Source organism: Populus trichocarpa, chromosome 1 (genome assembly GCF_000002775.5).
Source record: "Populus trichocarpa isolate Nisqually-1 chromosome 1, P.trichocarpa_v4.1, whole genome shotgun sequence".
Lineage (NCBI taxonomy): Eukaryota > Viridiplantae > Streptophyta > Magnoliopsida > Malpighiales > Salicaceae > Populus > Populus trichocarpa.
In genome coordinates this window covers 48896920-48914980 of record NC_037285.2, presented here as the reverse complement: position 1 = coordinate 48914980, position 18061 = coordinate 48896920, and the positions used below count along the sequence as shown (strand labels likewise).

At 34.8% G+C, this 18061-nt stretch overlaps 2 protein-coding genes and 1 long non-coding RNA gene across 3 annotated transcripts; 1 reads left to right on the top strand and 2 right to left on the bottom strand.

Moving 5' to 3' along the window:
- Positions 1 to 1115: 1115 nt before the first annotated feature.
- LOC7480407 (protein COFACTOR ASSEMBLY OF COMPLEX C SUBUNIT B CCB1, chloroplastic) lies at positions 1116 to 3065 on the bottom strand. The gene is made up of 4 exons (XM_002298998.4): positions 2633 to 3065; positions 1824 to 1948; positions 1566 to 1718; positions 1116 to 1473 (listed from the first exon to the last, which is right to left on the bottom strand). The coding sequence occupies exons 1-4, from the start codon at positions 3008 to 3010 to the stop codon at positions 1287 to 1289; spliced, it is 843 nt and encodes a 280-aa protein (XP_002299034.2). The 5' UTR covers positions 3011 to 3065; the 3' UTR covers positions 1116 to 1286.
- Positions 3066 to 11337: 8272 nt separating this feature from the next.
- LOC7480406 (berberine bridge enzyme-like 15) lies at positions 11338 to 13028 on the bottom strand. The gene has a single exon (XM_002298997.4). The coding sequence runs from the start codon at positions 13026 to 13028 to the stop codon at positions 11412 to 11414; it is 1617 nt and encodes a 538-aa protein (XP_002299033.1). The 3' UTR covers positions 11338 to 11411.
- A 590-nt stretch (positions 13029 to 13618) lies between these two features.
- Positions 13619 to 15470, top strand: LOC127903990 (uncharacterized). The gene is made up of 2 exons (XR_008056800.1): positions 13619 to 13724; positions 15303 to 15470. It is a non-coding gene; the product is annotated as an uncharacterized LOC127903990 (long non-coding RNA).
- Positions 15471 to 18061: the final 2591 nt, after the last annotated feature.

Sequence of the window (18061 nt, the reverse complement as noted above, 5' to 3'; positions counted from 1 at the left end):
CACCGAAATGGCATGTCGAAACACTCCGAAACTGAACATTTCATTCTAATTGAAAAAACAAAACATCTACCATAAACAAAATGAATTTTACAACCTTGTGTAAAACTACAAAATACACAACCTACATTTAGATCTTTCCTTTTTTCCTTTAGTTACAAGTTGTGTTCGTTCTTTGAGTCTCCATCTGAACTCTGTACAAGGTTTTTGTGGGAGGAAGCATGGTGACTACCGTTGCGGCACACTGAGAAAGCAATGTGATGGGACTTTGCCCTTTTGGCTGGTTAAGGAAAAATGGAGGCAAAACAATAACATTGATTGAATTAAGAAGGAAAAACAAATGGGGTGGAACTATTATTAATCAAGAACGATTAAAATGAAAGGAAATTGAGAAATGAGTGCCTCACATGACTTGAGGCTGGATTTAAGGAAAGGTAATCATGGAAGGTATTGAAAAAATGGAAGAACTTGAAAAACCATTTGATGTTTTCTTCCTTTTTTGGCTGTATCTCAAGAGTTGAAGCTCCTCTCTAGCTCTCCTATAGATGAGCTAAGATATTTTGATGACCCTTTTGATTAAGTAATCCTAACATCACATCTTAGCGCAACAAGTTGGATAATTAACCTCCTTCATAATACTGCTAAAAAAACGAAGCTGAAAAGGGCATGTTGTTTGAACGCAAAAAGCAATGATCCTGTTCATCCTTGTTAAACTTGGGTAAGGCCCAAAGGGTTGACATGGGAAATTCGACCTGGAACCTTACTCAGTTCAAATTTCAAGTTAAAACAACAAAAAAACATTGCCCATTAAACTTGGGTAAGGCCCAAAGGGTTGACATGGGAAATTCGACCTGGAACCTTACTCAGTTCAAATTTCAAGTTAAAACAACAAAAAAACATTGCCCAGCGAAACCTAGCCAGGTTTTTAGTGACCTAATTAACCTATACCGTTTTGATTAAAAAAATTTGACTTGGCGTGATGTAATAACCTAGTGACCCAAGCCCTTTCCCTAGTCAGTCCCCGGGCTGGTCCGACAACTATGAATGATTCAATGAATGCCTATATTTCCAAGTTTTCATTCTATATCAAGATTTAATCAAACATCAAATGCTAAAAATTGGCATCAAGCTAGAAATTCTGTATAAAAACCAACTTAAAACAAGATAATTGGTTACATTTACGGACAATATACATCTCAAAAATTTTTCAAGCAGGACATTTTTGGTCTCTGACTGCAAGAATATTGAATCAATTCAAATGGATATTAAACTAGTTGGTTTAGCTTTTGTCATCTCTCGAATATGCCTTTGACATACACCATACCTTTTTCACTGAACTGAAGGTCCTTCCTCATTTGCTCTACTTGCTGATCATCACCTTGAACAACGATCTCTGATAAGGTCCCATCATCTGCAACCATCATTTTAACCTTGATCTCCTCTTTCCTTGATGCTCGCTTCCAGTAGTACGCTCCTCTGCATGCATTTCATCTTAAAAGCATCAGTGCACCTATATAGGGTGAGACACTTGAAAGAAGTCAATTAATACTTCGGCATGAAGCACTTACGCCAATGGACTTAGAATGGTGATCCAGAACCAATTGTTACCAAAGTCTGGAAAAGTTATGGTAAGCACAAGCGCAACGCTAGCGAGGCTAATGCAAGTGCAGAAAGTAAGCAATGCTGCCTGGCCTCGGTTTGGAACCATCATTCCCTCAAACCTACACACAATTGAACATAGGAACAACATTAGGCGCTGCACAATTACACAATGGAAGAATGCACAGAGAAGTATAATGAAGACGATGAGGTGGGGATTGGCTTACGTAATGGTCTCTCCTCTACCAGTGACAGCAAAATTGTTGCGAGTGAAAAAAGATAAGATTTCTCCCGCAACCTGAGCTGGTTCTTTCTTCCCTTCCCCTTCCCCTGTAAATGTTTTCTGCACAATCTGCAATACGCCCCCCCGCACACACACTAATTAAGGGAAAACCTCAAAAAGACAAACCCCTCCAACAACTATAGAATTGGTCTCAATTTTGCCACCAAAAAAGATTTTGTATCAATTTTATTCCCAAGTTTCATAAATTTTCAATTAAGTCTTTTCATCTATATTTGATAATCGATTCCATCCAAATTGTACTTATTCTTGCAAGAAACAAATGTTTCTTTATAGAGAAATTAACTTTTTATGTTAAGGAATTCTAACATAAGACCTTAATTAAGAAATAAAAAATGTTTAAGGACAATAGATATACTAAAATTTGTTCGGGGATTAAATTGAATCAAACTCAATAATTGGAGGGCATTTTTGACGTTTGCCAATGATTAGCTAAGAGCAGGTGCTGAATTTCCACATCTCATTCTTAATTTCTACTAGGAATTAAGATAGAAAACCACTAATTGATGGCTACGCCTCTAAGTGAAGATTATAGAAAGAATTTACAATCTACTTTACTCCTAATTCAAGGCACTAGAATTATCATTTAATTATAAAATTAATACTCAAGTAATCATCTTACAAGTATAAATTAAAAAAAATAAGTAAAGAATAACTAAGCTGAAATGAACAGAAAATGGGCAGCTAAGAAGAACATATTAGCAGAAGAAGAAACAGAAGGAAGAGAAGTAGGACCTTGGATTTAACAGAGCGCTTGATAAGAGACCAGAGGCCTGGAACAGAGATGACAAAGAGTCCCAGAGAAGTGTAGTAGCTAGCCAATGAGTAACTAGCAGCACTTTCTGCAACTACAAACATGGATTCTTGGTTTTGAAGCTGTTCCATAACAACAGAGGAAGACAGGAGATGTTCCTGGAGCTGAGAGGAGACTCGAATCATCACCCTCTTTGGTCTTGTGGAGATCACTCCAGCTTGTCCTAGCCATGGTTGACGGTTGTGGTGTCGGTGGTGGCGATGGTTGAATAATTCAGTAGTGTTGCTGCTCAGTTTCGACTTCGAGGGTAGAAAAATGGAAGGAAAAGGATGGGGTGATAATGTTTTAGCTGCTGCCATTTTCAGTGTTGCAGAAAGCAGTAAAAGATTGGACTTCCCATTGATGAAATCCTTATGGTCCACCACTGTGTGATGGATAGTTATCCACATGAATGGTCCATATTTTTTTGGAATAACTACAAATCAATCCCTTACGTTTAATGTGTTTCACAAGTCAGTATAGTACTATCCATTCTTCTAAATTTTGATGACTGGAATACTCAATTCAATCTTACTACCAGTTTGAAGTTTATTTTAATTAAAGATTACCGTGATTAATGTGTACCAGCTTGTTTTATTGGGGAGTTTGAATCTGTAAATAACAGCAGCTGCTGCAGAATTTGCAGCATAATCTTTTTTGTTTATTATCTTGATTGATATATATATAGTTTGACACTAGTAACCCGAAGGCTGTCACAGTTGATGGCAAGGAACCAATTTCACTTTCCAGGAGGCAATGATTCCAAATTGCCTCCACCTCCTCTAATTGCCCAAACAAGATCTTCTCCCTTGGCATTTCGGTCACGAACTCTTCCCTGAACATCAAATATTATACGAGCATAGATGACATTGTCTCTGGCGAGGCCATACTTTCTAGACATGGACCCTTGTGCACCTCATTAGTACAAACACCAGCTGACACCAGCTGGGAGGCCATGAGTCTTACTTTCCTCAGCAATTGTATTGTGAAGCTCACCAGTTGAAATTCAATATCAATTAGTATTTAGGCTAATAGGATTTAGAGTTTGTAGGTGTTTTAATATTAGCTAAAGGAGGAATTCTAGTTAATGTAGGTGTCCTTGATGAAGAAGGATTTATAATAACTAGTTTGTTAGAATCTTTATTTAATTAGAATGTTAGATTTTTTATTAGATTAGAATTTTCTTTGAATAGTTTAATTCCTTAATTATCTAGGACTTGAGGCCTATAAATAGGCTTGTAATCTTAAGCATTATACACAAGTTGAAAGAGATATAGAGAAGAGCTAGAAAAATGTATCTTTTAAGAAAACTCTTAATAAAATATCATTCATCTCATTCTTCTTCTTGTTCTTTAACTTTGTTCTTATGTTTGTTCTTATAAATTAGCTACCACATCCTATCTTTTTTTCTTTTTTTTTTTCCAATAAGTGGTATCAGAGCTTAGGTTTAATTATTGAACATGACCAATTCAATTTTTCCACTTCAATATCCTAGATTGACAAAGAACAACTATCAAACTTGGTGTACTTGAGTAAAAGCTTCACTAGGTTCCCAAGATGTATGGGAAACGGTTGAAAAAGGCTTTGAGGAGCCTATAGATGGAGCAATGTTGACTTCAGCCCAAAGAAAGGTTGTGCAAAAGGCTCGAAGAAAGGATCAACTAGCACTAACAATCATCCACCAATGTCTGAATGATGCCACTTTTGAGATTATGGCTAATGCAACCACTGTCAAGCAAGCATGGAAAGTTTTGCTAGAATCAAACCAAGGAGCTGATAATGTAAAAAAGGTACGTTTACAAAACCTACATGGTAACTTTGAAAAGTTACATATGCTTGAATCAGAGAATATTTCAGAATACTTTGCAAGAGTATTGGCCATTTATAAGCAAATGAAAAGATATGGGGAGAAGATGAAAGAGACACGTGTGGTAGACAAGATCCTACGCTCGCTGCAAAAGAAGTTCTATTATGTGGTGGTCGCAATAGAGAAGTCGTAAAATATGGATTTTCTTTCAATACAAGGTCTCATGGGGAAATTACCAACTCATGAGGAAAGAGTCAATGAGATTCAAGAGGATGTGGGTGCATAAACACTTTTTTTCAAAACAAGATGGTTCTGGATACTCTTAAAGAGAAGGAGGAAGAGGAAGATTTGGAAGAGGAGGTCGAAGCAGCCTCAACATATCAAATAGTCGACCGAATGAAGAGAACCAGTTGATCAGTTCAATTGGCAGTAGCAATTCAAGATCCAGATTTGACAACAGATTTGACAAATCAAAAGTTAAATGCTATAATTATCAAAATACAGGTCATTATACTAGGGATTGCTGGAGTCCAACCAAAAGGGTTGAGGATAATATAAATCTTGTGATAGAAGAAGAGAATGAAGCCACTCTATTACTAGTGCATAATGAGAAAATGCAAGAAAAAGAGAACATGTGGTACCTAGATAATGGAGCCAGTAAACACGTATGGAAACAAAGACAAGTTCATGGAGCTTGATGAAGCAATTAGAGGTAATGTCACTTTTATAGATCATTCAAAGGTTGTCATCAAAGGAAAAGGTATGATATTGATTAAATTAAAAGATAAAAGTCATCAATTTATTGGTGATGTCTATTATACAGCAAAGGTGAAAAGCAACATATTGAGCTTAGGATAATTGTTGGAGAAGGGGTATGAAATAAAGATGAAAGATCGTACTTTGATATTACTTGAAACTAAAGGAGATATGATTACAAAGGTAGTCATGACAAAGAATAAAATGTTCTTGCTAAACATAGAAATGGATGTGCCTAAATGCTTAAATGATGGTGAGAAATATGACCTCTTACCAATTCTTGATGAAGAGGAGGAAAGATATGAAGATCTTAAGAACCTATAGTCACACCTCCACAAACACCAATGAGCTCAACTTCTTCTTTTTCTTCTAGTGACTCAAGTAATAGCACTCCAGCAAGAAAGGTGAGGAGTCTTGATGACTTATATAAGGTAATTAATCCTTTTGATAATGATGGAATACGGAAAACACCAATACTATTAAGGCAGGACATTGTGAAGAGAAAGAAAAGATGAAAGAATGATAACAGTTGATATTGAGGGGGAGTGTTAAAATTCAATATCAATTAGGATTTAGGCTAATAAGATTTAGAGTTAGTAGGAGTTTTAATATTAGCTAAAGGAGGAATCCTAGTTAATGCAGGAGTCCTTGATGAAGAAGGATTTATAATAGACTAGTTTGTTAGAATCCTTATTTAATTAGAATGCTAGATTCTTTATTAGATTAGGATTTCCTTTAAATAGTTTAATTCCTTGATTATCTAGGACTTGGGGCTTATAAATAGGCTTGTAATCTTAAACATTATACACAAGTTGAGAGAGATATAGAAAAGAGCTAGAAATGTGTATCTTTTAAGAAAACTCTTAATAAAATATCATTCAACTCATTCTTCTTCTTATTCTTTAGCTTTATTCTTATGTTTGTTCTTATAAAAATTAGTTATCACACCATATTCTTCTTTTCCAACATTGTGGCACCGACTTGAACTCACACGTTATCGTCCATATCAATGCTAATAGACCAAAGCTTTGCAAGGTCAATAACAATGAAAGGTTGCTAAATTCCAGATGCATATACAAGCATCGATGACATTGTCTCCGGCGAGGCCATATTTTCTAAACATGGACCCTTGTGCACCTCACTAGTACAAACACCAGCTAGGAGGCCATGAGTCTTACTTTCCTCAGCAATTCTATTGTGAAGCTCACCAGTTGTGGCACCGGCCTAAACTCACACGTTGTTATTGTCATTATCAATGCTAATAAACTGAAGCTTTGTAAGGTCGACAATAATGAAATGCTACTCAATCTAGATACATAAGAGACTCCCTCATAGTCAAGGCCTTCACTACAGACTCAAGGTGAATTCCAAGCCTTTTTAACCAAATAACAGTAGCTTGGATGTGGGATTCTTGCAATGGTGAAGAAATAAATTCAGGTTTTGGTGTTGCATGTAATGCCCATCTCTCCTTCATGATAGAAGAAAATTAGTATAGTATGCACAACTAAAAAACCAAGAAGAAAATTTGAGAGAAAGAAATATTTTATTAAGTGTTTTCTTTTCTATACACATTTTATATATATATATATATATATATATATATATATATATATATATATATATATTTGATGCTTCTGATTACAAGTTTATTTATAAGTCTAAGATCTTAGACAAACAAAGAATTATACTAAGTAAAGAAAATCCTATTTTGAACCGGAAAAGTAATTTCACCGACTTAATTGGTCAATCGGTTCCTAATTGGTAGACCAATTCCTCTATTTGTCATAAAAAATCAGAAATCATGTTCACTTTCAACATCCCTTATTAAATTTAATTTTTCATAACTTTCAATGTATCTCTCATCTTGTAAAAAACAAAACCTATAATGCTCTTTCTATCATCCATATCTCCAACCCAATCACTATCGCCATAACCCACAAGATCAAAGTTGTTGGAGTAACCATATAATAAGATTCTTCACACTTAACTAGAGCATATATTAAGATTCACAAGATCATATATTCTCCTTATTTGATTTCAATCCCTAGGGAGTAAGTCATAAAGCCAATATCTGTCATCTCAAACTCCTCGATCATTGCTTGCTTAAAGTCTCTAAATATCTTTGGATGATTGCCTATAAAAATCAAGTCATCCACATACAAGCATACAATAAAAGTATCAACACTCTCTTTTATTTTTATCTAGATAGGATATTCATGGGAGTATTTTACAAATCTATTCTTCAAGAAATAACTATCAATGTTACTATAACAAGCTCTCGGGGCTTGCTTCAATCCATACAAGGCTTTCTTCAACTTTAATATCTTGTCTTCATGTCCTTTCACTTTATTACTTATAAATTCCTCAATGCAAACCTCTTCTTCAAGAAAGCCATTTAGAAAGCTGACTTGACATCCATTTGGTAGATCTTCCATCTATTTTGGGTGGCTATGGCAATTATTAGTCAAATGATCTCCAATCTAGCAAATGGGGTAAAAACTTCATCATAGTCAATCCTTTACTTTTAACTATAGCCTTTTGCTACCAATCTCGTCTTGTACCTCTCCACTTCTCCTTTGACATTCTTTTTTCTTTGTACATTCATTTGGCACCTATTAGCGTTTTTTTTTTTGTTTAAGAATCAATTTTCATGTGCCTTTTTTCTCAATTGATGCAATCTTCTCATCCTTAGAAATTCTCATCTTTTCACCCTTAATTGCTTTTATCAAACACTATAGTTTCACATATGAAAAGATGACAATATAGTGTTAGATCATCATCAATTAGATCATCATCAATTGATGCAATCTCCTCACCTTTCTTGGTGGACTAGGTGGGTTACCACCACTTGAACTTCTACTAGAAGAAGAAGATAAAAATGAAGTTGAGTTCATTGGTGATGATAAAAATGAAGTTGAGTTCATTGGTGATTATGGAGGTGTAACTAGTTCTTGATGATCTTCATATCTTTTCCTCTCTTTATCAAGAATTGATAGTAAGTCATACTTCTCACCATTTTCTACCTTTTAATCTCATGCTCTTTCTTTATCAAATTCGACATCACTGCTAATCACCTTCTTTCCTTCATTGGGGTTGTAAAGCTTGTATTCTTTGGACTTTTGATCATAGCCCATAAAGATCATCATTTTATTTTTGTCATCTAACTTGGTCTTTACTTGCTCATGTACATGCACATAATCAATGCTTCCAAACACTTTCAAATAAGTAGCATTTAGCTTTCTTTCATTCCATGCCTCTTGTAAAGTCACATCATTCAAACCTTTTGTAGGACACCTAGTTGACAAGTAAACAACACAATCTACAATTTCAGCCCGAAACTCCTTTGGCATCTTCTTGGTTTTGAGCATGTTTCTTGTCATGTTATGAATGCTTATATTCTTTCTCTTTACCATGCCATTTTGATATGGGGATCTAAAAACTACTAGGAGTCTTTTTATACCATGATCTTTATAAAAATCATTAAACTTAATAGAACAAAATCTACCTCTCCTATTTGTCTTAAGTGATTTTATAGAATAACCATTTTTTTCAACAAATGCCATAAACTTTTTTAAAATTAAATACATTAGACTTTTGTTTTAAGGAGTATACCTATATTTATTTTTCTACTATAATCATCATTAAAAAATGGAAAATATAATTTTTTTTTTACCAAATAAGCATAGTTGAATAGGACCACATACATTTGCATGTATCTTTTATAAGGGTTAACTTGCTCTAGATGTAGACTCTTTTGGAAAGCTCTTGCATTCTTAGATTGCTACTGTTAGTAGAACCGGTTGACTAGTTTGCTTCATTCGGTTGACTGGTTGACCTGTTGAGGCTCTTTCAACCTCCTCTTCAAAATTTATCTCTTCCTCATCTTCCCTTGCTTTGTCTATATCCTCTACCTTCTTAGGTGTATCTAGAGCCATCTTGAATTTCATTGACTCTTTATTCACGGGCTTGTAGTTTACCCATGAGACTTTGAATTGTTAGAAAATCCATATTTGATGACTCCTCTATCGCAACCACCATATAATGAAATTTCTTTTGTAGTGAGCATAAGATCTTTTTTTCACTTCATCTAATTGTATATGGTCAATACTCTAGCAAAGTAATCTAAAATACTCTTCGATTTAGGCATATGTAATTTTTCAAAGTCACCTTGTAACTTTTGTAGCTGTACCTTTCTTATATTATCAACTATTTAGTTTGATTGTTACAAAACTTCTCATGCTTGCTTGGAAGTGGTTGTGTTAGCCATTATCTTAAAAATACAATCATCTAGACATTAGTGGATGATTGTGAATGATTGTTGATCCTTTCTTTGTGCCTTTTGCACGGTCTTCCTTTGGGATAAAGTCAATGTTACTCCTTCCATAGGCTCCTCAATTTTTTTTTCAACCCTTTCCCACACAACTTGGGAAAATAGCAAAGCTAAAGAATAAGAAGAAAATTTGAGAGGAATAAATGTTTCATTAAGTGTTTTCTCTTCTATACACCTTATCTCTCTTTTATATTTATTCTTTATGCTTCTAATTACAAGTTTATTTATTGGCCTAAAGTTCTAGATAATTAAGGAATTATACTAAGCAAAGAAAATCATATCCTGAACAAAAAAAGTAATTATGTCGATCTAATTGGTTGATCGATTCATTTAATTGAACCGATCGACCAGTTCCTTAGGTTTTTAGAAAAACCAAAAACAATGTTTACTTTCAACACTCCAAACACACAAGCATTTGTGCTTGCCAGAAGGAGCCAAAAATGAAAAATAAAATGACATGGACATTTTTTTTTTTTGATAGCTCAAAACAGCAAACATCTTGGAAGTGAAAATCAATCCAAGACAGGAAGAAGCCTAGGACTGGAGAAAGAAAAGAAAATATAAATACACATAGACAAGGTAGGTCCTTCTATATTTGCAGACCAAACGGATCCAAAGCAGCAAGGCAGGCAACCATGGAAGAATAGAGACAATTGACTTGGAAATACTAGGCGCAAGAGAGCGTCTACTAGACAACAAAGTTCAAATGGCAGCAGCATCTTGATAAGGCAAGCTTGAGTACTCAATAAAATCACCCATGATAGGCATGGGCCTCACCCAATATCTTTCACTCGTTTTAATTATAGAAAGGGACCTTCCATCCATAAAAATTTAATGAATAATAATTTTATGGTCAACCACTATTACCTCCATTATTACCCCAATGATGTGGTGGTATCTGAATTATTATGCTCCTGGGCAATAAATATATTGAGATGCCAAAATCAATCAAGAAATATATATTTGTTTAATTTAAAGGGGTCATTATATAAAAGATTATTAAACATTAGAGATCCATTATTAAAAATAAACTACTTGCACCTTTAGTTAGTGTTTAATTACTATTTCAAAATACAAGAAACAAAGACAGCATATATATATATATATATATAAAAAAAGTTTTTTTTTATCTAATGTTTTGAAATAGTAAAAATTCACTTTAAAATTATTTTAGAAATATATTTATTTTATATTTTTATTTTCATCTCTTCAACTAAACATGCTTATATCTTTTTTGTCCTCGGATACCAATTGAACACAAGTTGATGTAGATTTTTAAAAAAAAATCATACAAAAACACTAATTCTTAATTTAATTACTAAATATTTTTTTAAGTAGTTTATTTTTTGAAAAGATTTACCATTCCTTAAATAAATCTAAAAATCAAAACTTGAAAATAAAAGAAAAAAAATCAAAATCAAAAAATAAAATTATTAAGTATATTATATAATTTTTTAAAGTTTAGAAAAAATAAAAATAATCTTTCTTAAGAACCTCCTCCATTGTGAGTAATTGGAATAGAAAGGGAGGATAAGTCTTTTGGAAATAGATCACGAACAATGGAAAAATCTCCATTATTTCTGCTTATCAGTTACCAGAAGAGCAGTGGAGTGATCATGACAGCCTTTGGAATCTGATATGGAAACGGCAGGAGTGTGATTAATTTGCTGAAAACCTGTTGAATCATGGAAAAAGCGTAGGGGTGTTGTTTGCTACGTTATAATTCTGCATCATTATATCATATTCTGTCACAATTGAGTCTCAAATTTTTCGTTTATTATGTCTTCCATAAGCTTAAACACCATGATATATTTTCTTACCATGAAACTTACTTCAATCTCTCTTTCTCAGAGATGTGGCCAGGAGGAATACTCTGTTCATGTCTGAAGAAGTTATCAGGATCTACTCTGGTCTTCACTTGTACCAATCTGTAGAAGTTATCCTTGAAGTACTTGGTACCCCAAACACTTGCTTCTTCACAACTTGTGTTAGTCTTCTCGTTCATGCCCAGATCAAGATCCCTGTAATTTCCATACGCTTCCCTAGGATTCATGGAGACATAAGGTGCCATGTACTCATAAATCTTCTTAACCCAATCAATATGCTTTGCAGCATTCTCAGAAGGATCTTTCCAGCTGGTTGAGTAGTCGATCATGAACAGGTTACCCTTTCTATGAGGGTAAGGAATCTGATATTCTGAGATTTTATTCATCATTCCACCATAAGGAATCAATACCATGCTAGGATTCTCTTCTTCAAATAACCTTTCCCATAGCCCTTCAAGTGCGGTTTCAGGTATTGGTTCTTTGACATAGTCTGACTTGCCTTTCAAGTAGCGTTTGAACAAATTATTCCGTTGAAGTAAAATTTCAGGAGTTGTATTGTTGGGAAAGAAAGACATATATAGCACTGAATTGATCCAGCTTGTTTCAATGCAATCCTGCTGTTGCAAGCCCAATTCAGGAAAGCTTTCTTGCATTACCTGTAGTAGTCTCTTGGTATCACCAAGAAACATAGCATCATAGGAAGTTGACATAGTTTTTTTACCTTTCTTACCAGCATTTGCCAATTGTACACTGACAGAGAGGAAGAGGTCATCGTCAAGTTTATCAGCAACTTGTTGCCATCTGTAGAGGAGCTTAGTCGCACCCTGTTCCAAAGTCTTGGCAACCCTAAAAACTGTCACTGTTGATGGAACAGGAACCAGTTTAACTTTCCAGGCAGAAATGATTCCAAAGCTGCCGCCTCCACCTCCTCTTATTGCCCAAAAAAGATCTTCTCCCATGACTTTCCGGTCAAGCACTCTTCCCTGTGCGTCTATTATACGAGCATCGATGACATTATCCGCAGCAAGGCCATATTTTCTAAACATGGAGCCATATCCACCTCCTGTAATGTGTCCACCAACACCAACACTAGGACAAACACCAGCTGGGAAGCCATGGTTTTTACTTTTCTCTGAAATTCTATAGTAAAGCTCACCAATTGTAGCACCTGCCTGAACCCAAGCGCTATTACCATCAATGTCAATGCTGATAGAACGTAGCATGTCCAGGTCTACAACAATGAAAGGTGTGTCAATTTGAGAGACATAAGAGAGCCCCTCACGGTCATGGCCTCCACTGCGAACTCTGAGGTGAATTCCGAGCTGTTTTGAGCAAATAACAGCAGCTTGGATATGGGATTCCTCCACAGGTTTGTAAATAAGTTCTGGTTTCGGAGTCAAAGATAGCGTGAACCTGAGATTTTGCGCTGAAGATTGTAAAATAGAAATGAATGAAGAATTGGCTGGAGAGTACAACAAAGTGGAGAATGGAAAGGATATGTCAGAATTTTTTTGGAGACATTGTAGAAAGCTGTCCTGAATTGGAAGTGAAATTATCAGAGAAGGAGATAGAAGCAGGACTCCAAATATCCACAGAGATGCATAGCTTGAAAGAATCATTCTGCCAGTTAACTTAGCACAGCCGGGATCTTTTGGCAAGGAAGATTTTGTATCCTTGGATTTTTAACTGCTGCGCGCCGACACACAACCCCACCTTAAACGTGTACACTAAAGTTTGATGTATTGTAGTAATAAAGAAATTCTGGATAATCTTTTTGGCTTTTACAAATCTGAATTCGTATCTTGACCTGTCTGCATATATCAAAGTCATATTCATAAGCAAGTATTTTATTTTGGATCAAAACACGTTGCCACTAATATAGACGTTATGCCTTAAACAAATATTTCTTCTACTTTTTTTTTCCTTATAGAGTACTCATGAAGATTATAAATAAATATAGTGGCACAATTGTAAAGAACTCAATTCCTCGAAAAATCACTTTGTCCCTCAATTCATTTTGACAATAAGAACCTGAGATTTTGTGCTGAGTGCAGAATAGTAGTGTAATGTTTTGAATTAAAAGAGTTAGGAAAAGGCAATAAAGCCCTTGAAGGCTTAAAGAGTGGGTATAAATGAATGAGGGGTAGTGTGGTAATTAGATAAACATAATAAATATAAATAGAAGAAAAAAAGAAGAAGAGGGATCTGAAAATTGAAGTAGCAAACCGTGAGAGAGAAGGGAGAAAGAAGAAGAAGAAGAGAAAAGAGGGAAATTAGAAGGGAAATAGAAAGGTATTGAAGAAATAAGTTTAAAGGTAAGATTTAGGTTGTTAAATGTATAAATATATGTTAATTGAACTTTAATTTCAATTTTGATGAATGTTAGGGTTTTGAAAATTTATGTTTTGAGTTTAATTGATGAATTAAATTGAATGTTATGGGGTTGATTGTTGTGGGTAATTGATTATTTAGTTGATTATGGAAGATTATGATGATTTTGAGTTATGATTTTGTTTGAATGGTGAATTTGTGTTAGAAATCAGGAAAGAACAGTGGGTTTTCTGTTGAAATTCTGGGTTGAAGGTTGAAGATGACAAAAATTCAAATTGGTCCCTCAATTTGTGGAAATTATAGTTTAGTCCCCAAACTTTGGAAAATTTACAGATTGGTCCCTGGAGCCTATTCCGAGATTCTGAATAGAATAAAAGATGAATTATGGGCAGAATCCTGTATAGTTATGAAATTTTAACACTTTCAATTTAGTCCTTCAATTTGATAAAAATTACCATTTGACCCTAAAAATTTGGTAAAGTTCCAGAATGGTCCCTAGAGCATAATGAGATATTCTGGACAGAAATGATGATTAATTATGGTCATAATTTCAGTATAGTCATGGATTTATGACAATTTTAGTTTGGTCCTCCAATTTGACAAAGTTACAATTTGACCCTTAAAAATATGATAAATTACAGATTGGTCCCTAGCTGTAATATTAGCTTTTGCAGATTGGTTTGATGAATAATTGTGGGTTATTTAGTGAATTATTACCAATTTTATTATTTGTTTTATTATGGATTAGATTTCGGGAAAACCGTTTAATTTTGGGTTTTTAGGAAGATAACTAATTTAGTTCAAAAACATATAGAGTTATGGAATATACCTTTAGATAAGTGTATTAAATAGGTTATATGTTCTTTTGAGTCATTCTTGAATATGTCTCCTTTGTATTTAGATAATCCTGATATTCTACCGGCGGGACGCCATTAGGATTTCCTTTGGTATCTGCTTTTGACTTCTGTTTGCTTTCGAGTTTGGTGAGTGGATAATTTTCCATATGCATGAGAAATATTATAAATATTTGATTTGTTAATATGAATTGGATCATGCTTCTTGATAATATATATGTTGATTATTATCCTTGTTTTGATAAAGCATGATTAATTGTTGAATTTGAATTCTTGATATGAACCAGTATATATTTTGAATTGATAGCTCCTCATTTGATTGATGTCATGAGTTGAGCCTTGAGATATGAATATGTCTGTTTGATTATGATTATGAACCTATGGTATGCCAGTCAGAATACCCATGCTAACAGGGTAGTGTTAGTCTTTATGCACATCGTATCTGAACCCTAGTTGGTCGGGGGAGTCACCAACCTGTGTGGACTGATCATCCCACAGTACGGAGCCTCATGCTCATTGCATTTTGATTTTCTGACGAGCTTTACCTTCTGATTTTCTTGTTATGGCCTATTTGAGAAACCTTCATATAAGAACCTAGAGCCATAATTGTATATATATTCTCATTATTATATTATCTCGTTGTGTATATTGAACATTATCTACTCACTGAGTTGTTGAACTCACCCTCTCATTATTTATCCTTTTCAGGCTTATAGCTTGATAGCATGTCACTTTTATTGGACCTTCAGAACTTGTTCTTTTTGTTGTAATTTATACATTTCCCTTTATGTCTAGTTAGTGCTCCCAAACTCTAAATTTATATGAACTCTTGTATTAAGACAATCGAATTATATTATAAAGTTAGTTTTGTTGTTATTGCTTCGTTGAACTCTGATTGAGTTATTTAATAGATAAGTTTGTATATAAGTTTGGGTTCGCATAGGTATGGAACCTTGGAGGGGAACCTTGCTTATGTGCCGGTAATGGATCCGGGAATCGGGTCGTGACAAACTTGGTATCAGAGCTTTAGGTTAAAGAAACAATAATATAATTAATTTCGTAAGAAGTAGAGCATTAGGATCCGTATTGTTTTGTTTGTTGTTTTTGAAATTTTGAATTCTCATCAAGCATGTCTTCTTCCTTGTGATAGATATGATTTCCTATAATTATGTGATAATTATCATGTTATTGTTCTAGCATGACTTAAATGCTCTCATTTCTTAGAGGATATGCCGAGGAACATACATATAAAAAGGATTTCAACAAAAAACTATTATTCTACAAGTACGAAAAGGAGGAGGTTAGATTTCGCATCTAATTGAATTGTGAATTCGAGGAATAGGCTAATCTCTTTTGTGAATTTTATTTATTAATTTGTATGATTAATTGTTAGAAAACAACCCGTCAAATTCACATTTTTCTTTGGTACTATTAGAGTAAATGACAATAAAGATGATGCCTCTATTGTGTAGTTTAGAAATGCAAGGTATAAGAGGTGGGGCAGTACATCCGCACCTCAACATATTCTTATTGTTCGATCTTTTGAAGCAAAAATATTATTTAATATGGGTGCAACTCATTTGTTACTGTCCTTACATTTTTTTTTCATGAGATTAGATAAACAACCAACCTTGTTAAAATCCTCAATTTCAGTCTCCACTCCCTTAGATGAATTAATATTAGTAAAGTATGTGTATCTGGATTGTGAAATAGAGATTGGAGATAAGATCTTTATGGGAGACTTAAATGGCTTCGGTAAATTGTTGGGGTAAGAAAATAATGTTTGATCTAGATGAAGAAGTTGGGTTGGTATTTCAAGGAGATAAGATTGGGTCTCCATCAATTATGTTGTTGGCTATCTCGAGGAAAATGGCTCGAAAAGGGGTACAATGCTACCTAGCATAAAGAATGGCGCCAGCAGAATTGAGGGAGCTAAAGGAGCAACTGCAGGATTTGTTGGATAAAAAGTTCATCCGACCGAGTGTGTCCCCTTGGGGAGCCCTAGTGTTGTTTGTGAAGAAGAAAGATGGGTCATTAAGGTTGTGTATAGATTATAGGCAACTGAATCGGGTGACAGTTCGAAATAGATATCCACTCCCTCGTATAGATGATTTATTTGACCAATTGCAAGGAGCTCAATTCTTTTCTAAGATTGATTTTCGATTTGGGTATCATCAGTTGAGGATTAGGGAGGCAGACATTTTAAAGACAGCTTTTAGAACTCGATATAGTCATTATGAGTTCTTAGTGATGTCTTTTGGGTTCACGAATGCGCCAACACCTTTTATGGATTTGATGAATAGAGTGTTTGGACAGTTTATTGATCGATTTGTGATAGTTTTTATTGATGATATTTTGGTGTATTCGAGGTCTAGAGAGGAGCATGAGCAGCACTTGAGAATGGTGCTTCAAACTCTACGAGATCATCAGTTGTATGGCAAGTTCTCAAAGAGTGAGTTTTGGTTGGAGAGTGTAGCATTTCTTGGGCACGTAGTGTCAAGGAATGAGATTGAGGTTGATCCTCAAAAGATTGAAGCAGTTAAGCAGTGGCTTAGGCCTACTTCGGCGACAGAGATTAGAAGTTTCTTAGGTTTGGCCGGCTACTATCGGAGGTTTGTGGAGAACTTTTCTCGGATTTCTGCACCATTGACTAAGTTAACGCAGAAAAATGTTAAGTTGCATGAGTTTGTGGATGAAGGAGTCAAATTTCAGGTTAAGTCAAATTTGTTTGATAAGATAAAAGCAGCTCAGAATAAAGATGATTCACTACTCAGGATCAGAAATGAGGTTGAGCAGGGTAAGGCTGCAGGTTTTGTGATAGGTGATGATGATGTGCTGAGATATAGGGATAGGCCTTGTGTACCTGATGTAGATGATCTGAGGAGAGAATTGATGGTAAAGGCACATCAGACAGTTTACACAATGCATCTAGGTTCCACCAAGATGTATAAAGACCTTAAGGTGTGTTATTGGTGGAATAGGATGAAGGCTGATGTAGCAGACTTTGTTTCTAGGTGTTTGACCTGTCAGAGGGTAAAGGGTGAACACCAGAAACCTCTTGGATTGTTGCAACCATTGTTGATTCCAGAATGGAAGTGGGAAAGGATCACAATGGACTTTGTGACAGGATTGCCTAGAAGTCAGGAGGGTTATGATTCGATATGGATGATTGTTGACAGGTTGACAAAATCAACCTATTTTCTGCCAGTTAGATTACTTATGGATATGCAAAGTTGGCGGAATTGTTTATTAGTGAGATTGTACGATTGCATGGAGTGCCAATCTCGATAGTGTCTGATAGAGGTCCACAGTTTACATCGCGGTTTTTGGTGAAATTCCAAGAAGCTATGGGTACTAAAGTGCAGTTAAGTACAACTTTTCACCCTCAGACCGATGGTCAGTCTGAGAGGACTATTCAGATCTTGAAGGATATGTTAAGGGCTTGTGTTATGGATTTTGGAGTTGGT

Bases quoted from the DNA above. Each gene is read 5' to 3' on its own strand.
- LOC7480406 (XM_002298997.4), bottom strand. From the start codon at position 13,028: ATGATTCTTTCAAGCTATGCATCTCTGTGGATATTTGGAGTCCTGCTT.
- LOC7480407 (XM_002298998.4), bottom strand. From the start codon at position 3,010: ATGGCAGCAGCTAAAACATTATCACCCCATCCTTTTCCTTCCATTTTT. The intron at 1,719-1,823 runs GTAAGCCAATCC...AATTGTGTGTAG, and splicing joins GGTAGAGGAGAGACCATTAC to GTTTGAGGGAATGATGGTTC. The intron at 1,474-1,565 runs GTAAGTGCTTCA...AAATGCATGCAG, and splicing joins ACCATTCTAAGTCCATTGGC to AGGAGCGTACTACTGGAAGC.